Below are 25372 nucleotides of genomic sequence, written 5' to 3'. Positions count from 1 at the left end.
GACCTCAGTCAGCGACCACCTGTAGGCAGACAATCACCAATTAAAAACAATCAATGGCAGTAATTAGTAAAGGTCAACTTTTTAATTTAAGTGAACATTATTATTATTATCACTATTATTCTATCATCATTCCACACATTATAGGAAGTGCATCAGCTGCATTGCACTGGCAAGTGTTCTGGCTCCAGATATTCTCTCTATTCAGTAATGTAGGTGTGCGCCATTCATAACACCGACACACACAATGAGATAAGTGTTACATCCAGGGTGTATTTCTTTTATTCTGTAATACCCAGGCAACATAGTCGTATAAACTGTGCTCAGCACTAAAGTTTCCATATGGTAAAGCATACTTTGCCTCCTATATAGCTATATGTTAATGATATACACATGGGCCGGTGGTAGGAGGGTAAAAAAAGGGGTTCCATAACATAAGCCAGTGTCTCTTTAAAAAAAACTGAAGTTTCTTGTTGTATTCTGGAATGAGGTCAGACACGAGGCTTCTCATTGCACGCGCTGATTATTATTAGATTCCATTTTTGACCAATCAGCGGATAGGGGGCGTGGTTTTAGCTCAAAGGCAGGGTAGTGACAGCGTCCCATTGGTGGATTTTTATCGCCGTTGTATGTCTGGGAAGGGATAAATACCAGCAAGTGGGGCCGGGACTGGAGGGCTGCTTGAAACTCGACTGCAGGTTTGCAGATGGAAGGCGGACTGTGTAACTCTAGGTTCCTTTTTTTCCTACCCAGCATGCATGGCTTTTGTTTCTAGGAGAGGGGACAGAGCTGATGCAGAGAAAAGCACTTACCTTACAGACTTGGGAGCCCTTTGTAAGTGCCCGAGCGCACAGTGTGGCACTCAGTCTGCGCTCAGCAGCTGCATAGACTATGTTCAGTCACCAAACGGCTGAATTGATTTTATAACACAGAAGGGAGAGACTGAGAGACAGATAACAGGGTACTCATTGGAGAGCGGGCTATACTGTCCGCGTTGTTATCATCTACAGAAACTGGAAATTAAACTTTTTATTTTTATTTTTTTTACACATCTAGCCTTTTAAGGCTACACTGGACTGAACTGTTCGAGTTTACTGCACATCTCAGGAGTGAATTTTTCCTTTGCGCTTTTTTGACTCAAACTGTGAAGAGGGGGAGAAAAGAGCTGAGTTTGCTGTAAAGTGAATCGGAGGACCAAGGAGAGAGGGCGAGAGACAGAGCAAACCACACTGCTCTCCCTCTGTGTGTACAACTAGGCAGCATGGTGCAGAAAATGAGCCACACAGAGAGCACCGCCGAGGCGCTGTCCTTTTTCGCCGGAGATTCCAGCTCCGATTCCGGGGCGTGCATGGATCTGGACCCGGCCGCCTCGCCTCTCTCCCCGGCTTCTTCGACCGCCGGGGACAAGCTGGGAGAGAACCCGGCATGGTGTAAAACACCCAGCGGCCACATCAAGAGACCCATGAACGCGTTTATGGTGTGGTCGCAGATCGAGAGGAGGAAGATCATGGAGCAGTCCCCCGACATGCACAACGCAGAGATCTCCAAGAGGCTGGGGAAGCGGTGGAAGCTTCTCAGAGACAGCGACAAGATCCCCTTCATCAGAGAGGCGGAGCGGCTCAGGCTCAAGCACATGGCGGACTACCCCGACTACAAGTACCGGCCGAGGAAGAAGGTGAAATCAAGCGCCTCCAAGCCTGGCAGTAACGGGGACAAGGGAGAGAAACTCAACAGTAGCTCAAACAACACCAGCACTAAGACATCCTCATCTTCCAGGAAGAATGGATCCAAATCACCCAGCAGCAGCAAACTCCACAAATCACTTTTCGGGAGCAGCAGCAGTAGCACCAAAGCATCACCGTTTGCCTCTGAGCACACATCAGAGCACCACCACAACTCCCTCTACAAGTCGAAGTCTGTCTCCTCGGCAGCCAAGCAGATACCGGACGGCAAGAAGCCCAAGCGGGTGTACGTCTTCGGGAGCAGCGGGGCCAACTTGAGCGTCAGCCCCGCGTCCTCCGTTGTGGTCCCGGCCAGCCCGACGCTCAGCAGCTCGGCGGACTCCAGCGACCCGCTCAGCCTGTACGAGGACGCGGCCAGCGGCAGGGAGGAGGGGGCCGACTCCCCCGGCAGCAGCGGCAGCCTGGGCGGGTCTTCGGAGCGCAACGGCGGGCACACATACAGCAGTCGGCGGGCTTCCTCGCCGACCCCCTCCGGCTCCCACTCCTCCACCTCGTCCCACTCGTCCGCCTCCTCTTCCTCGGAGGATGAAGAGTTCGAGGACGACTTGCTCGACATTAACCCGAGCCCCAGCTTTGACAGCATGTCGATGGGCAGCTTTGGCTCCTCGGTGCTGGACAGGGACTTGGATTTGAACTTTGAGTCCGGCTCCGGTGGCTCCCACTTCGAGTTCCCCGACTACTGCACGCCCGAAGTCAGCGAAATGATCTCCGGGGACTGGCTGGAGTCCACCATCTCCAACTTGGTGTTCACATACTGAGTAAGCAAAATGCAAAAAAAGAAAACACGACAGGTAACAATGTCCTGCGAGCTAAAATACGACCACAAACAGAAACGGCAGTTCCTGGTAGAGGGGGCGTAATAGTTTGTGTTATAACTAGCCTACTACAGACTAGTAAAAACCCACTGAAACTAGTCCCGTCTCGTCCAAATACGCGAGAGCTGCAACTCCTTGGGAAGCTAAACTTTAAAGCGAATAACTCGCTTTGTGTGCTTTTCTGTGGATGCGTGGACTGGGGACTTGATTCAACCACAAAAGTGGAGTGCAAACAGGAGGAGGAGAGAAAATGATGGACTGGCTCGGTTTCCTGACAGTGAAACGCTCGGTCCCGAACTGTTTTTGAACTAAACAACTTAACTGTGATTGATTTGCACGTTATGCGGTCCGCCGTTCACTTAATCAATGTTGTTGCTGATTTATAAAAAAAAAAAGGGGACATTTCACAACTTTTTACCAACCGCCAAGTGAACTTCACCACTAAAAAGGTACAGAAATAGGACTGTCATGCGACGTTTTTTTTTAATTGTGGTGTGTCACCGAGAGGGATTTTTAATGGAACCGAGGTGGGTTGATGTTTTTTAAAAGTCGAATATTTTTCTCAAAAGCAAAAAACATGTTCAGCATGATAGCCTACTTTGTTCCTATCTTGTGCTGAGATTTTCTGTGAGACTGTCGAGCAGTTTAAAACTAGTATTAGGGTTATTTAAATGGATAGGTGGCGCTCGCTTTCGGTTCTTCTCTTAAAAAAAAAAAAAGAAAAAAAAAAAGACATTGAAATAATCACCAGCTGTTGTAATTTTTCGAACTTCAGGATTCAAACGCAACTTCAAATCTGTGCTGAACTTTATACACGTGTTCTCTACTATTCAGGACCAAAATTCTTTGATTTCAGATGATAGCTATAGAGAAATCCTCACCGATTCTGTTTTTTTCATCCTCTGAGCTTTGTTTTGTACATGTATTCAGATGCCATTTTATATGGGATGTTGTATTTATATACTGGGCCAAGCATTTTCGACTTGATAATTTTTTTATTTCTTGTATACATGATCTAGTCCTGTTTTTTTTTTTTTTCTTACACGGTTGTTTGTCAGTATGTCTGTGTCTGTCACATTTCCTTCTCAGGCGAAGGGCTAGAGTTTTCAAAACACAACTTTTGATTTCATTTTATATTTAAATGGACACACTTTTTGGACACTTAAAAGAGAGGAAACAGTTTGATTATTTTCTCAGTGTATTTTTGTACAAATCTATATAGTAAATGGGGGAGTCAACAATCGGTTTGTGTAGCCTGCTAATACAGCTGTATTGGATTTCCTAATGTTAATACCCCGGCAGGCTGGTTTTCATGCTGCCTTCAAGTGGTCATGGTAAGCTCGTACTTATGATTTTGTATCGCCTGTTCAGATGCTTTTGTAGAGACAGCCAGCAAAATAGACCTTCTATCACTGTGGTGCCTATTGTTTGTTTTAAGAAATTAAAGGCACCAAGGTATTTTTTACTTACGTGACCCAACCAGAGGAGATCATATTAATCAGGTGTGTTGTTGGTGTTTTAATTCACAAATTTGGCAAACTTTCTTTAACTTTTACCAGCACATACTGACAAGACTTCTTTGATGTCCAATTTCGAACATCCATCATTGTCAGTACAGGCATGATATACTTAACCACGCAGTTAAAGGATGCAATTACGATTTCTCCGACAGCACTTGAAAGCAGCACCAGCCTTTGTATCTGCCTACCTTCTACGTTTACAGTGCCAGTCTGCAGGCTCCTTAAAGATACAAGAATGCATTATTTCTAGAGGCTATTCCTGTGGACCATGTGGGTTTAACAGCATCACTATCTTAAGCAGCCACTTGGTTTTTTTTGTGTGTTGCATTTCCCTTCAGATAACTTGCCTATGACAACAAATGAGGAGATTGTAGCTTTAAATTTGACATATTTCTTGATGTTTTCATTAATTGATGTCACATTTGCCAATCAACCTCCTGATTGAACAGGCTACAGATACAGCAAGCAAACAACAAGGATGATAACATCAAGCATATTCAAATTTCTGACTTGAGTTCCGCAACACCTACTTGTTCTGCGTTTCTCATTGTATTTGAATATATAATCTTTTGTACTTGTCAGCTAACTATTAGCTAATAATTGTTTTAGTATCTTTATGGCATGGTGAATAGCATTTGTATTTCAGATTCAGGTTATTAGCTGTTGTGTTTTTCAGAAAAAAAAGAAAAAATGAGGAAAAACGTGAACTCGATCTTTGTATATTTGACTGTATCATAAAGCAAAAAGATTGTGTGTTTATGTACGTTGTTGCTATCGAGGACAGGCACTGTCTAGAACTGCTATCTTTTACACATCCTTACTTACATTTAAGGTGGTCAGTTCAGGACTTTTTTTTATATATATATGAAAGCATTTTTAAATATATTGACTTTATTTTTCATCCATCCTGTGCAATATGCTGTGTAGAATTATCATTTATTGTCTCTAATCATGCCATAAACAAAGGAACCACCCTTTTTTTGAGACTCAGAGAAAGGGGGGAACTCATGCCAGCTAAATTGTGTCCATTCACTGCCTGTCAGATTGTTGATATAAACTTGTGTACAGAACTTTTTCAAGGAAGGAAATAAATATCAGCTGGAACTGAAACTCTACAACTCTTTCTTGATTCTTTTTATCTCTCTTTGACTCTTCCAGGAAGATATACAAGGGTATAAATCAAAGCAAGAGCACCCAGGCCTATCAAAGCTATTAACTTACCACGGCACCTGCCTTTTAAAAACCTTACTATATGGATTAGTTCTAAAAAAAAGTGGTTACCATGGGCGGAGAGATATTGCATTTGAGAAATCCAAAATAGTTTGACCACATACTGCATCCCGAACAATAACCACCTACTTCTTTAGAGTGAAGCAGGCATTATTGTTGAGACTGCAGTGTGAAAAGAAAATCAAAAGTTCACATTTGTTTATTTAAATGTCATTTTGCAAACCTCTCCATCTATGGAAAAAGGGACTATGTTTCTCAAGGTTTCACATTAATTGAGTAGCTATTGTCCATGTCTGCACATCCGTCTTAAGACTGTTTTGACCACAACAATGTTTCTACATTGAGTGTGAATGTGTCCACAGATGGTCCACCAAGCTTTTGGAAAGCTCACAAAAAAGCACACACACACACACAGCACTTTTATTCCCAGTTACACTGCAATAGGCAGGACTGATTTTCAGAGTTTTATAGCAGGCTCCCCCCTCTATAGACTTAGGATGCATGGTCTTGATTCTGTAAAGCCTTTGGGAAGCTTACAACCGCACCCCGGAGGCAAGAAATAGATGCATTTATATAGACTCAGACGGAGCAAATCAATAAGATTATTTTAACCCTATCGTGACACATTCGATAGGTTTTCATGTTAAGCCCCCATAAGGCTTATTTATCATGCATTCAAAATTAATCTTAGGGAGTGTTGATCTGAGACCTGAATGTCCCATACTGACGATTATATGGCCATAACACATGACATAGACTGTACACAAATTGCAATCCCAACAACACTGAGGCACATTCATTAACCCTTACCTCAGGTTATCTTTTGGTTTGAGAATATGTATCTTCAAAAATACCAAACAAATGACCAAATTATTAATAACATTACCATCACATGAATCTTTATAAGTATACAACATAATAATGACTAACAATGGATGCATGGACAGATAGATACATTACATACACCTGCAGATATAGATGTGTACTGCCTGCATCCTTTGTCACATCATCCTCTGGATAGTCAATACACATCGACTCATCTTAAGCCTAGAACCCAACATGAAAGGCTAACCCATCCTGACCAGATGGAGCTTCAGAGGAGAAGGCTACTATTAACACATCTCTACATTGTTCAGGTAGTGTATCCATTCACCTAGCGGCCACATTAAACAGACTATGAAGTGATGAAGGTGAGCAGTTTTGCCACCATCCCATCACCTACAGCACTGTGCCATTACTAACGTGCTTCTTGAGTAGCCAATTATGTTGCCTGCTTAGGTTTGTCGAATTGCCTAAAATATATTCCTGCAGAAGAATAAAATGTCTGAACACATACCAGGGCCACTTTAATTGGCCAAATGATAGGGAATAGCTGTAATAAAGGGCTGTTTATTTGAGAAAAGACAATCATCAGTTCAAAAGGTAAATCGTCTTGGGCTTCATCCCAGGAAAACTGATTCTATTTTATTCCAGCCCGTTGTGCTGTATGCTGGCTGTCTGGTGTTCAGACGTCATGATTTCCCTTCCCCCTCTTCCAGACAGACCCTTATCATGGGGGGAAGGGCTGGTTTAGCAGCAGTCAGCCAAGGGCCCTCCAGCATAGCTGACGAGCATGTCTGTCTGTCTACGGTATGTGTGTGTCTCTGTGTGTCTCTCTGTGTGTGTGTGTGTGTGTGTGCATGTGGTTGAAATTCAATGCAATTGAACCACGTGAAATGGCTATCCCTGTAGTAGGACCAGGCACTGTATGTCTACCTCACACAGATAGATCCTTTTTCTTATTGTTGTATAAAACAAGTACCAATGTAGCATCAAGGAATCTTCAGCATGCAGTTTGAACCTCGCAGTACATACTTGTTATGTGGGACTTCCTTAAAGCAATACTTTAGCAACATTTTATTAGATTCTATTGCACAATAGCTTAATTAGGTGTGTGCAATTACAGGTGCCATAGCTGTTACTGTATTTGACAATGTCATTATGTGTGGCATAAACACCAGTGGTTGTTTCAGTTCATAGAGCTATGCGTTTCCTGATGTTGTAATTGGATGCCAAATTAAATTAAGATAGCAAGACTTTAAGCTTGTGCTATATTATGTAATGTATGTAACAGGCCAGTATCATTTAAATAAGCACCCTTGTGCATTCCAGATTAGTTTAATTGCTTGTGTGTAATGAGTAGGTAAGTAACAAGACTTTTAGTATGTATTTCATAAAGAATGCATTATCGGGTTAAAATCAGCATATACAATATTATGCACAGGACCTAGCCTCACGTCATGAGTTCTGATTCACGGTAACAGGAAGACAGGAGAGGAGATAAGTCCAAGAAACAAAACATGTCTGCATGTTATACAGTACCTTCAACATTTAGGAGCCATGCCTGCAGTTGTAGAGGAAATACAGTGAGTGTGCACTTGTGCATTAATCCATAAGTGATTTTATGAAGCTGCTACAACTAAGCCCTTGCAACATCACACCAGTATGCAGATTTAAGCATTTATTCCGAGTTTAATTGGCTGTGTGTAACCACTGATTTTACAAAGAATGTAAACACTGTTTATATTGTTTCATGATGATAAATATGTATCATTCAAGAAGATAATATCTTCAGTGTGTGGGGGAATCTTGCAAATTGTTCTAAAAGCCTCAGCACTTCCATGTGTGTGTGTTAAACTCCTTTAAGCTGTATGTAGCCTGCTCAGTGTGCAGTCTCATGCCTGGCTCAGCTGACTCCGCAGTGGGAGATATGCAGGCAGCAGCCAGGGCAGAGCAGAGCGGAGCAGAACGTTCTGACTGCTGGAGTCAGTGGCCCAGTAAAACCACAGCAGGGAGGATAAGAGCTCCGCCGGAGGGGGGGTGAGAGAGGCATGACTGTATCTCTATGTCTGCCTGTCTGTGTAGGTAGCTGATCTACGCTCAGCCCAGAGGGGCTGGATGGTGGAGTGGATTAGGTGATGGTAGGGGTTTGACTATTTCTACCCTCTGTGGTAAAAAAAAAAAAAGAAAAAAAAAAAAAAAGATATATATTTTTGTTGTTTTGTACTGTTTTGTAACACCACGTGTTGAGTGTTTCTCTTGTTTTCAAGTCACACAGCAGTTGCATTCCTTTTTATTTTTATTTCCATCTGTCTGGCGTATGAATGGAGGACACAGTGGTGGTGTCTGTTCTCTTCAGTTGTCTCGTCTCCACCTGACTGGCTCTGTCAATCTACCTGAGATGTTCCCGTAGGCTCGCGTTCACTTGCAAACGGAAACCTCACCCAAACTGGAACTCACAGAGAAGTTTCTGTTTGTTTGACTGTTTTTTTTTTATTTTTTTTTTCAAGACCCAGCCGGTTGTCGGTGAGAGTGGTTCCTGTGTGCCTTTCTTCCGTGTTTCTGCCAAGAGATGAAAGAACCTGTCCGTCTGTTGGAAGCGTGTGCAGTATAACAGGCAGGAACACATTTTGATCTGCCTGCTAACATGTATGTCTGTGTGTGGGTCTAATGACTGTTATTATTATGTTATTATGTATTTGCATGCCTGTTGTGTGTCTGGTTGATTTATTTCTTAGACTTGTCAACTGGCAGTGGGGAAACACAGTTATGACTTCATCTTCTCTCCCCCCTGCCTCCCCTCCTAACAAACACGGGCAAAACGCCGCCACCACTGACTCCACTGACTCCATCACCAACAGCATCTTCTGTTACTTTTCTCATTTTGTGTTTCTATATACCTGTAAATGATCTTGCTTGAACGTAATCCACAGGGCTTTGTCTAAAAAAGAAAACACTGATGCATATGGAAGTAGTTTGACCACATGTGTGCAAAAACCTAAAGATTCCTACCTGGTGTCTTTAGTTTAACCAAAGATTTGTAATGAAGTTTGCCTTTGCAATTAGCATTAGGTGTTCATAATAGACTGGCCTGATAATGAAACCGAGTAATAATTCAAGTCTAGTTTATAAAACGACCAAATTTGCATGCATATGGAATCAAACAATTAATCCTCTTATATAATTAAATAAGGGGTGTACAATTAAGTAATTTGATAATGATAGTTTGATGACAAACTATTACTGTAACATGTAAAATAAATAAAAGGTATAGAATCAACAAGATGAATGAGACATTTGCACTTTGTGCATTACATAACAACAAGACCTTTGTTTGTTTGTTTGTCCCTTTGTTTGTTCCCCTGCTGCTGCCCAGACACAATGTTTCAGGCGGTGGATCCAGGAACGTTTTTGTCAGTCAGTCTTGCTATGTGTAGGCTACACTTGACACTGAGAAAACAGACAAGAAATGATGAAGCAAAGAGTGTGACTGATTTACGTGTTACGTGAAGAGAGTGAGAGAAAGAGAGTTCTCAAACTGGGGAAACCTGCAGGATGCAAGGGTGAGTACACAATGTGAAAATATTGAATTAAATAAAATGAATTAAATAAAGATAAATTCATATTTCATGGCAGAGAGACAGATACTTGACTGACTTAAAAAAAATAAACTTAGTAAACTGATGAGGTGAAGTTGGTGGGTTTAAAAAAATTAATCAATCTAATCTGACACCAAACAACCACCGTGCTTGTTGTTAGTAATAAGACATATCCACCGGCCGTCTACACTGTTTTGTGCATACAGTTGTTTGACTTTGAGAGGGCGGGACTCTTTGGAGAGCGAAATGAACTAGGCGCGGCCAAAAGGAGCCCCATCCATCTATCACACGTGTAGACAAAGGGGGACTCCACAACACAAAGCTAGATGTGCCCTCTCAAACTTTTTCCACGACGCATGGACAGGCGCGCAGAGCAAAACGCCTCCAGGTGAGTTGCTTTTTGCCTTCACTTGCACCCGCGGTGTGATTTTCGAATTTATATCCAGTTAAAAGTTGCTGATGTAGTTGGTGCGTCAGCGCTCAAACTTGAGCACAAAGCAGGAGAGAGACATAGAGAATCAGTGGCAGCGGGGAGAGAGAGCGCGAGAGGAGCGGTCCCCTTTTCCTTTGTCTGACGCGGGGCGCTTTGATGAGAGAACTTGAGGGGATGCTCAGGCACGCATCTTCATAACGCTCACTAATACTCAATATATAATACTTCGAATTTATTGTCAGTGAGCCTTAGCGGAGGTGAGATGGGGTTTGTGCTGCTGCCGTATTTGTGTCTCTTGGGGATGTTGCGACGCAGAAGACAAAGCAACTGCCTGTCAGAAGTTTGCGGAGAAAAGGACATTTTACGCACGCTGGAAAACTGACAAAGTGACAAGTATTAGTTCATAAATAGTTTGTAGCTAGTTTCCCCCCACCCTGCAGTAGTTTTATGACAGTGGTGTTCGTGGTCTTGCGAAGTTGCCAGTGCACTGAGGGAATTCAGAACAATGCAATCAGGTGTAAAGTCTCTAAGAAACAAAAGTGACAGAATTAAACCTGTTGCACGAATAAGGAACATGTTTGGAGGTAAAAAGATGAACTCAAAGTAGATTCGTCTCAAAAATCACTAAGTAACTTGTTATAGTTGATTGGAAACAGCGCAACAGGTATAAGTCGCTGCAGCTTCTTTGTTACAGTAAAGGCTCCTTTGTTCTCGGTCCATACAAAGAAAACCAGCAGAAAGGAGCGCAAATCCACAAGGAAGCAACTTTTTTTTAAACGCTTGAAATGATTTTCACGAGATAAAAAATATTTACAATTTAGTTTTTTAACCTCCAAAGTGTAGAATAAGCTTGTGTTTTCCTTTTTATTTTAAATATATAAAACTCGCCTGAGCACGTATAAATAGGCCTGGTTACTAACTACAGAAGCTTTATTTGAAACTTTCATCTTGGTTTTTTATTAGGTGTCTAAAACACAACAGATGTAGTTTACATGATTTTATATTAAGTTTCTTCATCATGTGAAGGTGTGGCCAAACAACTTGTTTGACTTTGCTGCATTCCATAGTAGCCCTACCCTAAAACTTTTTATTAGGCAACGTAAGACAATTTGCACTTACAGGAATAATTTGTTATGTGAAACAAAATTAGTTTAGCGTTCTGCAAAACATTTGGTTTGTTTTTCCAACTTTTTACAGCTCATACCAACTATTACACAGCACAGCCTGACACACCTGTGTTACTTGGTTCAACATAATTTAACAAAGAATGTATCACTTCATTTTCTTTTTTTTTTCTCATACCAGCATTAAGAAATGAGCTCATTTGTTGTACTTATATGCTTTCCATTTTTTTTCTTGATTCCTCTGGGATCTGTCCTTAGGTGGATTTTAACACCAGATTAACCAGCAAAGCGTTTTTCTCCAGTTGGAGGTTAAGGAAAGGAAAATATGTGGAAATCACATGGAAGATGTACGGAGTCACCTATCAAGCGGCTTTTAAGACGCAGAGGAGGATTAAGAGACTGTGCAGTTTTCTTTTGGAGAAGGTGAAGACTCATCTCATAAGGATTTAAACCTCAGGAGCAGCAGTGCCAGGCGGGATGCATTTTAGGCACGCTTGGAAATCTGAAACTCATGGAGACACTTTAAGGATTATAAAAAATGTGTAGTGTGTCTCTCCGCAAGACAGCATCCCAGCCCAAAGTCACTGGGAGAACAGGATATTGCATCTGGGATCTTCCGCGGCCCTCCACATGGTAGGTGATATTACTTTGTACTGGGATGTAGCACTTGTTCAAACCCTTGTTTGTAGGGCTGCCTTGCTCAGTTGGAAACAAGCACCAGCAAACCTCCCAAACACACAGAACACCAACATTTATTCCCCAATTTCAGTAGAGGCTGAATTGCCCCAATATGTGACTATGCATGGTACCCTTGTCATATTTTATATGGGAAAGTTGATTTAAGTGTAAGTAAAAATCAGGATAAATTTGATTAAAATAAATGCTCTGGAGCATTCCTAAACAACCATTATATTATATCATTCCAGTCACTAGCCATTGTTTGCCAGATATTAAGTCAATCTAAGCAGTTTGGACAACAATCAGGATACAAATATAAATGTTTATACCACAGCCTGGGGTTTTGTAAACGGAAGCCACAATTGGACGGGTTGACTTTTCACACTTGCCGTATACAGAGACACATTTGCCCTAAAGCAGCTCATGAACACTATTTACTGCACGCTATAGTGTAATTATTAGATAATTGAATGTTGACAGTTAATGATAGATCATAATTATGCATATTTCTCACCACTACTACATTGAGCTCTGTTTTTAATTTGACAAGATTGCATACATTTTCCTGACTGATACAACATTGTATGCAATTTCATTGTGTTTAAAGTTTCTGTTTCAGCAGACTTGACTTACCCAGTGCTGTCTGTTTGGCTTAACTAATCTGTTCCTAATCACTTCTCCTGTGTCACATGACATCTGATGGGTGGTACAGTTGTAGCTTGTGCAGTTGACCCCAGTCAAGAGACATGTTAGCTCAAAGTCCTTTAGTTCACTGAGAGGACGGAACCAGGGAGCATGGTCTGCAGAATGAAGAAGTTACATTTGTATTTGTGCCCGTTTTTATGAAGCAGTTCATTTAGGCAAACCTGTTAAATCTTGGAAAACAGTCATGAGAGATGCAGGCAGCCCTTTTAACCTGTGCTTGAACAATATGTGGGTGTGAGGGCGAGAGAGAGCAAGAGTGAGCTCTCACTAATCAATGATGTCATTAAGAGCCAATGAGAGCGCGCAGTGGTACTTGTCGGCATCCAAGCTCCGCCTCTGGCCTCTGTGCATGGCAGCCCACATTGTCCTGCAGCATCACATTGTCGCCATGCTGCAGAGAGAGGCAGAGATACAGAGAATGTTGCCCTTGGATGTGTGCTCTGATGTTACAGGAAACATGTTGGCTCAAAAATAGCTTGTTTATCACTAGAAGCATATGAGGGGTGAAGAGGCATTTTTTTGTTTACGTTAATGATTAGCCAAAAAATACATTAGCCCTAGAAACATTAGAGGAAACAACATCCAGACTGATGAAGTTAAATTATTTAAGTGGTAAGCTCAGCCAACTGATATTCTCTTATGTCCCAGTAAATCAATGTAAGCGTTTATAGGCTAAATTATAGAAAATTGATGAAAAAAGATTACCTGAATTCAGCCCGAAACATCGGATTTATAGGGAAAAGAACTTAAGGGTACCCGACAGTATCGGCGTTAGCTTAATGTCAATTTACCTGCACTTGTGAACAGGAGAGTTTTAAGATTCAGGGAAAACGGCTCCCTGCTGCTCTTTTGGAACAGGCTCAGGTCGCAGTCTGTAAATGACTGGATCAGTGCGAATGTGGGTCATTAAACACTGTGACACACAGGTGGGACAGATGTAGGTCAGTGGCAGAGTATGGTGGCTGATGAGTCATGCAAACAATTAAGATTAGGGCCAGAGGATGAGAGAGAGAGAGAGAGAGAGAGAGAGAGAGAGAGAGAGAGAGAGAGAGAGAGATGCTCAGTTGTTGACATGTGGCAAGAGAGTTTATGCAGTGCATTTCATGTCATTTCATGTATGTGTTTAACTCTAGCTCTCGTTTAACGTGTAAATGCTCTGTAACTTAAGTCTTCTTATAACATTTGGAGCTCTCCAACCATTCTGCCCTACTAATTAGCCTACCTATTCTGCTGTGGATTACAAGTGTGCAGATTCAGTCCAGTACCCAGTTAATGAACTTGTGGGTAAAACAGACTCATCAGGTTTAGCATAACTAATCATTGTGACAGGCCCAGCACTGAGCTCTTAATAGGCATTGCACGGTATGGTTTCTGCTACAATACAGTATGCTCCACTGTGTGTAGCTTAATTACATTGCTTATCTGTAATGCTATTATCAAGTACAGTGCAGTTTTCATAACATTTGCCATGTGGTGGACGCTTTACGAGAGAATGCATTTATTTTTTTGCACGGACGTCCCAGTGGGAGTTGAGCTTCTAAACCTAATCCATTGAGTTACATGGGACAACATTTGCACAGCAATCTGTGGCATCTTCCAGCTCTGAAGACTCAATATCCCTCTAAGCTGGAATGCTCATTAAAATGGGCAATGGTTTCACACCATCTCTGTCTCTGCAGCATATGCACAACTGAATCTGCACCACCATAATCTCTCATCCCATCTGTATTTGCTATGACATTAATATTAAGTACTTCATTTTCTGGTGAAGTCTGATTAGGACCACAAAGCATTATTATACTGTGTTGGAGCAAAGTAGTACATTGACACCAACCCAGACATCAACGCATTCTAGTCTACGTTATTCTTTTCTAGTTATATTTCTGTAATGCATGGCATGTCCGTGAGCTGGCCTGATGTTATGCAAATTGCATTAGACTAGAATAGGCCTGCAACATTAGGCCTAGAATAACCAATCACTAGCGTAAGCTTAATTCTCTCAGCCGTCCTGTGGTCAGCCTCAGGAAAGCTATCACGTTTAGTTTTACCACTCATTGCATGTAGCTTGTGGGCATTACAAGAAATCACTACAATACATGTATGCGTACACTGGTTAGATTTTCTGCTTTATCAAACAACAAAATTACAACTAATACCAGTTCAGGCTCAATCTGTTTTTGCAGCATTTGATACACATGAAACACTGTTGACCCATGACTGTACGTATTTACATTATGCTTTATTGAATTCATACTATTTTTGCACTCCGACATATAATGTTTAATGCTCCAATACAAGCACTGATGCATGGATCATCAAAGTGGAACAGCCGCTCTAAGAGATTTGTATTTCTTATGTATGTGACAAAAAATAGATTGAATTGATAAAGATGAGTATAACCCCAAAACGGCTTTAATAATAATTTCACCAAATTTTCCTCACCAGCTCAATTTGTGTTGATGCTCCCTTTGTGCATACCAGCGACTCATACAGGACACTTCACTGTGGGTACAGTACAGTAAATTACAGTGCAGTAAAACATTAGGCCCACCATCGCTAATTGTGACGACAGTCCTAATTCTCCAAGCTACAGGCATTCTGTGGTCATCCTGTTGCAAACTATCAGAGCTTAGTTTTAGCACTCTGTGCCTGTAGCCGCGAGATAAGTTAACGGACTCTGCTGGCATGCTAATACATACCCGCACTGGGGGGGGGGGGGGGGGGACAGGAATAAATTATTTCTTTATGACTGCGCACAAGGCAGAGCGTTTGAAGGAGGGGAGGAAGAGATAGAGAGAGAACATAGGGACATGAAGCATGGAAAAAGAGAGATGGGGTGAATGATGGGCGGCAAAGAAAGGAGGTAGAGAGAGAAAGCCAGAGAGGAGCATTGAGACGGAATGCGAGGGGATAGGTTGAAAGAGAGAGGAAAAGGATAAGATAAGAATAAGACATATAGTAAGCTTTATAGTGCTCTTTATATGTGTCCCTCTTCAGTTTATAGTAATTCTCTCACCATGACGAAGTGGGGTAGTCATTTTATGTCTGACTGTGACTGCGTTTACGGAAAGCATAGTCCTCCAGAGCTTCCTTATTCTTTACAGCCAATACGACTTGTAACTGAAATGTTTTTTTTTTTGCAGTTAGGTGACATTCGAAAGAGCTATGAGCTCATGCACAACAAAAGGTTTGCTTTGGCAAATAATAGCTGTGCAGATTTATTTTACGGCTTTGACCTGAAAACCATTAAGCCTGTATCCACCATCGTATGACCTTTTGAGGGAGTCTGTCCTCGTTTGAAATATCCAACTCGTGCAATGATAAATAGTTGGTGGATGATGTTTAATAATGGTGCAATGACTGAAATCCAACTAGAAATATTGTTATTGCTTTTCGTGCGAATGATTTTGATCTCTGAGGGAAGATGAGGACAGGACTTTGTCATGTAGATTGCGATTTAGTTATTTTATGTTTGGGTTTAAATGTCAATGTCTTGTTTTGTGTCACATTGTGTGTTTTTCTGCCTGCTGCACATTTGCCCACTGGGATGTGAGTGAAGTCAAGACCGAACGGCAAACAATAGCATGACAAATCAGTCGGAAAACAATAAAGGAATGCGCCAAATCAAAATTCACTGGATGGGAGCTCACATGGCGTGTTGCGCAGCAGGCCTAACTGCCCCTGAAGATATTGCTTTCTTCTCCTCCTAGCCCAGGTGTAGATATAAGGACACAATTTCCAATAAGAGCTTTAGCCAGTTGTCTGTCTATTACAGGTCAACTGATTTCCTCCATAAATGCACAGCATGTTGCTGTCTGGGGCTGGACTGATAATCCCTCTAAAGACTGGGGTTTTATCAAAGGCTAAATCTGCTCCTTATAAAACACACACACACACACACACACATACTAACACACACATGAAGATAGACTTGCCTGATAGACAGACAGTCACATGTGTAAAGACCAGGGTTTTTATCACAGACAAATCTGTTATTGTCTGGTTGTTAGGAGATTAAGAAGCAAACAAACACACACTTGTCATTAGAGGATGAACGCTGGCTTGCATTCTGAAGGCACAGTGCAGTTAAGTGACACCAGTACAGCTTACCTTTAATACTGTGTAATACTGTGGTTTAATACTGTCATAAACACTCAGGAAATCATTTCGGTGAAAGCTTTTATTGTATGCACTTATTTCTGTTTTTACATGAAACTTTCAATACATCTCCTTTCAATCACCGCCAGTCCATTATTGTGCTGCCTCTTTCTCAGATTTGTTTTGTTCACCCACAATGGCTATATTTCTCCAGCTAGTTCACAAGTGATTTCAGGGTCCTGATTAACAGTCTCTGCAAAAAGATTTCCAAACAACCTTTTGCAGTTTGGTTCATTTGTGGCAAATGGTCCATTTGATCAACTTTACTAAGAACATGGTCATGCCTGTGACTCACGAGAGACACAAACAGTGGTCTCCTGGACTGTGTTTGTCTTTTTTGTGTCTGTGTGTCTTGTGTGGGAGTACATGACCAGGCTATGTCACTGCTTGTCTCCATGCACAGTTATCCCTCTGACCTTTGTGTAGCAAGAACAAACCTGTTTGAGCAAGACTACGATATGTCAAGCCTCCCACAGTGGGAGGATTAGGATAGCTGCCCATGGCTCTTGGTTTGTTGTTTTTGGTTGACCCCCCCCCGCCTGCCCCGCACTAACACTTTTGGCTCCACGCTTTTCTTCTCCTCGGATGCAGGTGTGTGGGAGGTGGGGCTGCATCTAGCTGAATTAACTGCTGTAGTATCATGCCCACCACCTACATATATGCTATCCTTTGGACTGTTATAGCAAGTGGGCGATGCTTCCATCATACCCTGACCAATGCTGGTATAGATGTTTCATCTCCTTTGCTATGAGTTGGAAGCGGCATAGCTGTTGCATAGAATGAACCGTCCTTGACCTTGGTCAAAGAGCAGCTTACCTTTATAGACATGTGCAATGTTTCTATTCTAACTCAGTGCTGTGCATTTTTCCAGGTTATGTATAATTCTGAGACAGAAGGGGCTGCTTACATCTTCTTTCTACTTGTAAACAAATCTACAGTCATGTTGTGTCATCCTTTCCACATTTCTGGCAGACAGAAAATAATGTTTCTCTGCCATCAGACACAGCAGTTAAAGGACAAGTGTGTAAGATAAGTGGCATCTATAGCAACCAACTGAATACCCCTCCCTTTCCAAGCGTGCAGAGCTATGGTGGCCTACGGGTAACGTAAAAACACATAAAGCCCTCTTTAGAACCAGTATTTGTCTGTTCTGGGCTGCTGTAGCAAAACATGGCGGTGCACCATGGCGGACTCAGAGAAGAGGACCCGCTCGGTTTGTAGATGTAAACGGCTCATTCCAAGGTAAAGATGACAGCCATAAAGGAATGCAGCTAAAGAGCACAAACTCCAATCCTGCTGCCCTGGAAGTGTCCTTTTAGAATGACACAATACAATCCCATAGTTTTGTCCTTACTTATTTCATGATATCAAGCATTTTGAATTCCTCTTCCTTCTAACAGCTTGGAGAAAGATAAATATAATACACGAGTTGATATTGTACTGGCCTAGTATAATGCTAATCCGCGGTAATGTGGCTATTTGAGAGTTCAGAGCTATTTTCCTGGAGGTATTGCGATGAGCTGTAATCTTGTTTAGATAAAGCTGTCAGATTATGGTGAGGTGACATATCAGTGTTAAACAGAAAGCATTTTGACTTGAATACCTAAAGTAATATCTTTGTGTGTGGTTATGTGATGCTGTGTGCTTGCCACAGTTGGGGCAGTGATAGTCGAGCAAGGCAAAATATGATCTGTTGTCGAATCTTTTTCTTTTGTTCGCTGCGTAACACCTTGTCAGGACTGTGTACTATGGTTGACTAGTACTGAATCAGATCTGTTTTGATTGAGATATATTTGAGTTTAGCTGGATATAGTGTGATACATCAGATTATATCCTGTATCACTAGCTGAAATATCAAACTTTAAACTGCCCCGGTCTCTGCTGCACCCCTTTTTGCATTCATACGAACAACTCTACATCCAGGAATATCAGCTTTTTTACATGAATATTACAGCGTGGGATGAAGATCTCTGCATCCTCTTGCTCATTGCTGTATCCGTGGAAAGATGACTAATGACATGAAGACAGCCAGTAATGGCAGCCTGACAGCACCCAGAGCTGAACAACGTGTCTACTGGACCAGGATTTGTTTGAATATGTTTGTACATGCTGCTTTAAGGCCCCAGTCTGTACCTCTAGTTTAGTAGTTTGTTTGTCTTCTGAGCTCTTGATACTGTATGTAGACTGACCATCTGAATCGTCTTCCCTTCTCAGATGCTCATTTTGCTGACATCACGTTAATTTCAATGCTGTATGGTGGCGTAATAACATACTGTGAAATGATCAAAGATCTTTGTGTCCGGGAATCTCCATGTATGGGTGTGCCATTTATAGCCATGTGATGGCTAATGTAAACTATTGGGTTTCCTGGAGGCAGATTATGCATCAGACTATGAAAGCCTTCCCGTAAATATCTGCACTGACACAATTTTCCAGTCCAGTGCTAGGCATAATCTGAGTGCCTGGAAATGGGCTGAATAAACCCAAGTAAATGCCCCGCTCTCAATAATGTAGTACAGTACTAACATGCTGGATACAGCCTGTGTGCTGAATACGGCTGGATACAGGCCCAGTTTCTTATAAAACATGGCACAACACACTCATTTCCACTTACAAAAATCTTTGTACAAGGTCACAAATCTCTGTAGGCCTACATGATAAAACATTTCTTAAATTGACTCATTTTATAAACAATATAAAAGATCCAGATGAGACTAAAAGCTGACGTATTAATATAAGTATTTTCATATGAGGTCAGTGCGTAATCTCTGGTGGGAATGTTGCTGAATAAGGCCAAGTCATGCTCTGCTCTGATTATTATGCATCTAATTACCATGCGTCAGCCGTTAGCCATTCTGTGTTGCCAGCGCCAGTGCACAAGGTCAAATTTGTGGTACTTGTAAATGTCCTTGCTTTATAAAATTAGATTCTGACTCAAACTGTGTGTACTGTACAGTATGCGTGCCTGTGACTCGCTGACAAGCTCGGACACTGAATCTGTCGCACACACACACACGCAAGCCCAGCCCACACACAGTGTTTGGTGTAGCCTGCGGCGATGTTCACAACACCTCAACATTACGCCACGGCTCTTATTAAGACTAACCGAGCAGCGCTGAATCACAGTGGACACAAATTTCTTTCAGACAAGGTCAAGGCTTCATCTTCAGTGGAGAAATGAGTTGAGTATGCATGAGTCATGCTTTCAATTATGCATTAGTCTGTTAGCCTGCACTCTCTGACGAACAGGCAGTGTAAGCTTTCAGATGGCTATCAGAGGGTGGACTTGCAAGTGACCCTGTAATCTGTGGGCATGTTACAGTTTCCCTACTTGGAATCCAGAAAATGTCGAGTTAACCATTCAAAAATGAAAAACTCCCTAAACATGTACTGTTGTCTTCGTAACTAATCATTCTAATTCAGTTCTTAAATGGACACTTCTCATGTAGCTAGTGTTACTGCTGGAGCTGTACAAAGCCGGAACACCAGCCTCTGCTGGGTAGGGTAGTTGAAGTCAAATATTTATCTTTTTCAGGCTAATAACTCGTTAGCAGGACCAATTTGCTCTCTCTCTAAATTGAAGTGGCCCCATGTAAACACCTTAATTGGCCTAGAGGGAATTAGGAATGTTCACGTGCAATTTAATTGTCCAATAATATGACTCATTTACTTTTATTCCAAATTACCTGCCTTCACATCACTACCTCTGGCAGAGGAACTTGACTGGCCTCGTTTTGGCTAAAATTAAAGTCAGATTAATTTGAATATTCTTTCGCACACAAAGTTAATCCCTGTGCACCAGTCAAGATTACTTTGCAGTTGGGTTGGGTAGATAATCCACTTCCAGCCTCGACAGTATGCATATGTGTGGGTGTGCAAGTGTTTAATGTGCATCAGTGATTCTGTGTTCATTTGTGTGCCTCTCTTTTTCCTGCTGTTTGTTTGTTTGTTGTCTCTGTTGTTGTTTGTATTCAGATAGAAAGAGACCGCTTTATCAGCTACTAAGCACGCTCTCTGATGTCCTCAGCTGTGTGTGGTAATGAGAGCTGCTGACACAGTGAACTGCGGCCACTCAGACACAAAGATATTCAGTATGAAACACCTCTCTAACGCTCTCTCCCCTCATTTTACTCCCTGTCTTACTATCTATTTGTCATATGTGTCATCCTTCTTTTCCCTCTGCCTCCCCTTCCTCTCTGCCTCTTTATCTCTTTCTCCCGACTTAATTTTGTCTGATTTTCTCTATCACACACGCGCACAGTGAGATGTTGTTGTGCCACAGTAGACACAGTGAGAGCACCGAGCCAGCCTCCTCCTCAGTTCACCGGCAGTTCACTCGGCTCCACACTGACAGAAATGAAGCTAGACAGAAATGCAAATTTGACAATGACAGCAACCATGCTAGCCACAAATGTTAACATTACTCCTCAAAACTTCAGGTACCAATTTGCATTCACTTGAAAGGGTAACTCCAGACTTTTAGACAAGGGTCTTTGTTATTCTTGTCTCCGAGGAGAACTCTGTATTTTAGTGTGGTAGACTGATAATATGCTGTCATTTCGTGCTGACTCATCTGTCCCAGGAGCTTCTAAATGATCTAAAAATATAACCAGACCCTGTGAAAGCAAAGAAATATATAAAAAACGCCACACTAAGTGGCATCATTATTTTTTCAAAAATAATAGTGCATCCTGGGACACACAGCATAAGTTAGAGCAGTCCCTTTCTAATGTCCTTGTGAGAACTTGATTAATCCAACAAAGTTGACTGTTTGCTGCAGCCATCTTTTACAGCGTGGACGGCTGGTCATCTGACAGGCTCGTTTACAGCCTGTTTCACAGTCTCAGAACGCAATGCTAAGAGAGTGTGGAGGAAAGACAAGTTGTCCTTGTCATGTGGAGTATTTCTTTTGTCTTTTGGACTGTGCCCTTACAAGCACGTAATAATCCCTGCTGAGTTATGCACTCTCTATCAGTCAGTGTGCATGTCTCTCTCATCATCTCAAGCTCTCACTCACACACCCTACTCGCGCTACCTCCTCTGTCACTTTTTCTATCCCCTCTAGTTACACTTTGACTTTCTTCCCTCCTGCCTCTCTCTCTCTCTCTCTTTGTTTCATGCTGGTATGCATGGCTGTCTTTCAGCATTTGCACTTAAGTTTCCTTGCGCCAATGTGGTCCGCTTGTCACAGTTGGGATGCCAGTCTGTCTTTTTTCTCTCATCCTCACTTTATATCTTGATCTCTGGATGCCTTTCTGGCTGGCTGAGTGTCTGCTTCTATTTCTCTCTCGTTGTAGGTGTCTGGCTGTGTGTCTCTGTCTGCCTCTTCCTCCCACTCTGTCTGTCTGCATTGCTACATTTGAGCATAAATGTCTACTTAACAGTAATGTTTTTTTCCTTTGCTCGACACTATAGTTTTCCAGGTACATACTTTTTTTTAGCAGGTGTGCGCTGCGTTCGTCACTACCTGACTGAGTCACATGTCGTTCAGCTGTGTTCACCTGATCTCTGTGAGAGTTTGCTCCTTCAGAAGGTTCCACTCCTCAGATTACCTCGTTCTTGCATTGGAAAAATGCTGATTTATTACTTTTTTTTTAGTTTTGGACTACCTTGTTTAACTGCACCGGTAATGCCAGAGGAAGAATAAACCGGTATTACAGAGCTGGAAAGGGTACACCACCTAAATTAAGAATTCCAATATATGCTATTTCCATGTGAACACGGCTGATGTCTCTCAAGACCATAGTAATAACATGTATGCGTTTTGAAAATGGGCTTTAAATGTTATGTAGTCCATAGCAGATTGTAATTTTGAACATACAATTTTCAAAGTCGCAGCTTTCTGACTTTAACCGGGCTCTATTATATGACACTTAGTAAAATATACTTGTGCTCAACATACTTAACTGCCTCTCACACGGGCCGCACCTGATCAGTTGATATGATGGAAAGAGCAGGTGGACCTAATGTTTTGCACACAGTGAATCTCGATGGACGAATCGTGATGTAGTGCGTTGTTGCTTTGCCTTTTGTGCGAGCCAGCTTGTTTGTGTCCCTTGGTGTCCATGTGGTCATGTCCATGTGTGCAATGTATCCGCCTGTGCATCTCTGCCACTGTCTGTTTATCTACATGTCTGTGTTTTTCTCTGCTTGTCGCCTGTGTGTACAGTAACTGCTCGCCTCTATATGTGTATGCACACACAAGTGTGCGGTTTCACCCATACTGTACTGTTGAGCTGCTGAGTGTGTCTGTGTTTAAATCAGGTTTCCCAGTCAACACATCGAAGTTGTTGACATGGAATTTCCTTTCAAGCGTCCAAACCATTGGAGCCATTGTCTCAATCTGGGGAGCCATAAAACTCAATTTCCCATGGAGGCGTGATCGGTGGTGGTGGGGTGGTGGGGAGGGGGTTATTTTGAAGTCCAAATGTTCTTATCTCATGCACTATTAAGCGAGGCAGTGGGGTGTGTGGGTAACGTGGTTTAGAGTCCGTCTGTCACCGCCTCAGGGTATGTTGCTTGGAGTGCACACACAGACACACTTGCAGACACACAGACACATATACACACATGAACGTACTCATATGCATAAACACACATAAAGACAGACTGTAACACACACACACACAAACCTCTTTCTCTCATTCCCTCGTTTACAGACATAAATATGCACACTGCTTCAGGGCTCTGTAGCTCCAGTCCTATACGGCCTTGTCGCAGGTCAGAGGGGTCGACTGAGACTCTCACTTCATTAATCACATCTGGGGAGCTAGCCGCTGTTTTATGTACATGTTCCCATATGCATTTACCCTTTATTCAACTTCGACTTGAGGGTAACGTATGGACCTAATGCTGTCTTTTAATTATTTATTTGATCCTAGGCACTGATGCAATTGAGAGAATAGTACATATGTATGGACATTTGTTACCCAATATGTGACTGAGTTCAGTGAGATTTAGTTACATTTAGATTTCATTCATAATCCAACAGGATTTTGTTATGAATTGATTTTGTGTAGCTGTAATTTCACACAAACTTTTAGTTTTTACTGTTTTCCTTTCATGTCTATTTTCATAAGGTAGCAGAGCTTCACAAATAAATTGAATCACACACAATTGTGTGTGTTTCTGTGTGTGTTTCTGTGTGTGTGTGTGTGTGTGTGTGTGTGTGTGTGCGTGTGTGTGTGTGTGTGACAGTGGGTACACCTGGCTGACACTGTGCTGGGGGCAGAAAGTGACAGGACTCAGTGTTAATTGTCAGGTCAGTTGAGCTGTGTGTCTATTTGAGTCCTCGCTGACATGCTGGACCAAGCTCATCGGTCATTCAGAGAAAAAGACAGCAGCAGATCAGACTGATCCCGGATGCTTATAGCAGCTGTACTCATTTTGGTAAAAAATTTGGCCTTTCAGCCCGCAAATTTCCATGAAAGCCCCTAAGCACTTAATCTTCTGTCTCAGTCGCCCTCAGGGAGATTTGTAGTTTCTGTCACTTTTCATTTTATTATTTGTGTAACACAAATGAACAACAATTGAAAGCTTACCTTTTGTCGGGTTTTTTTCATTCCACTTTCACCAGGGCTCTGATCATATCCATATTTCAAATGACTTCAATGTAAGTTCAGAGCAAATGAAAACACAGTTTGACAAATGCTTTTCTGACCTTATGGCCATCATTTATGTAACACAATGGCATGGGTATCTAATATCCCTAAATCAGCCACATGATCCGGGCTATGCATGATCTGAGTAAAGAAATAGACTATGGTGTAAAGGCATTAACACAGTGTTAATAGTGAGTGCCCTTACACGCTCATGCTGTCATCACCCACCTTAAGCCTGAGAGAGATACCTGAGAGAGGCTTTGGGAGAACAGTGCTGAGCGGTGTGAGGTGTTATCAAAATGCCTGCAGTGAAACTGATGTCACACTGTGTTTATTGTGCGTGTGTGCATGTGTGTTTTGCCCTTGACTGTTGGCCCTCCTACATGCTCGGAAATAGTAGGGGTTTTGCTGGCACGCGTGTGTGTGTGTGTATGTGTGTGAGAGTGAGAGAGAGGTTGGATCATTGTACTAAAAGTTAAAGATTAGCATCAGTGAGTTTACAAAAATACACTCGCTCTGTCTCTCAAATTCTCTGACTTTCATGCACAGACATGGTGCAGGATGTTAGTTGGACAGCAGGCACCAAACTAACACCTCTCAGTTGTTCACTGTAGTTGGCAAACATCAGGTGTTTCTCTCACAAGGTGGCTGTTGTGTGTGTGTGTGGGGGGGGGGGGGGGGGGATGAGAGAGAGAGATAGAGATAGATAGAGATAGGGGGAAGAGAGTATTTGTGTCTCTTTGTGTGAATGCCAGGAGAAGGGATGTTTGATGTGTTGTGTGTGTGTGTGCATATGTGAGTGTGGCAGTGGGTGAGGGGTGTATTTGTGTCAGCATGATCAACATGGAAGCAGGGGAGAAAGGAAGTGAAGGATGTCTGAGCATATGTGACTGTGCTGTATGTGTGTGTGTTTGTGTGTGTATGTGTGTGGGCGAGAGTCTTTTCCATGTG

General features: G+C 42.1%; 1 protein-coding gene and 1 long non-coding RNA gene across 6 annotated transcripts in view; both read left to right on the top strand.

The window, feature by feature from the left end:
- Positions 1-648: 648 nt before the first annotated feature.
- Positions 649-5184, top strand: sox4b (SRY-box transcription factor 4b). The gene has a single exon (XM_076081411.1). The coding sequence runs from the start codon at positions 1259-1261 to the stop codon at positions 2495-2497; it is 1239 nt and encodes a 412-aa protein (XP_075937526.1). The 5' UTR covers positions 649-1258; the 3' UTR covers positions 2498-5184.
- Positions 5185-10012: 4828 nt separating this feature from the next.
- Positions 10013-25372, top strand: part of LOC142938214 (uncharacterized) — a 90150-nt gene continuing 74790 nt past the window's right edge. For all 5 annotated transcript variants that reach the window (XR_012949541.1, XR_012949540.1, XR_012949538.1 and 2 more), the window contains exons 1-2: positions 10013-10110; positions 11538-11912. This is a non-coding gene — a long non-coding RNA (uncharacterized LOC142938214). The remainder of the gene's footprint in view (positions 10111-11537; positions 11913-25372) is intronic.

Source organism: Anarhichas minor, unplaced genomic scaffold (genome assembly GCF_050575085.1).
Source record: "Anarhichas minor isolate MPS153535 unplaced genomic scaffold, ASM5057508v1 ptg000080l, whole genome shotgun sequence".
Taxonomy (NCBI): Eukaryota; Metazoa; Chordata; class Actinopteri; order Perciformes; family Anarhichadidae; genus Anarhichas; species Anarhichas minor.
This window is presented reverse-complemented; position numbering and strand designations above follow the sequence as displayed.

Bases quoted from the DNA above. Each gene is read 5' to 3' on its own strand.
- sox4b (XM_076081411.1), top strand. From the start codon at position 1,259: ATGGTGCAGAAAATGAGCCACACAGAGAGCACCGCCGAGGCGCTGTCC.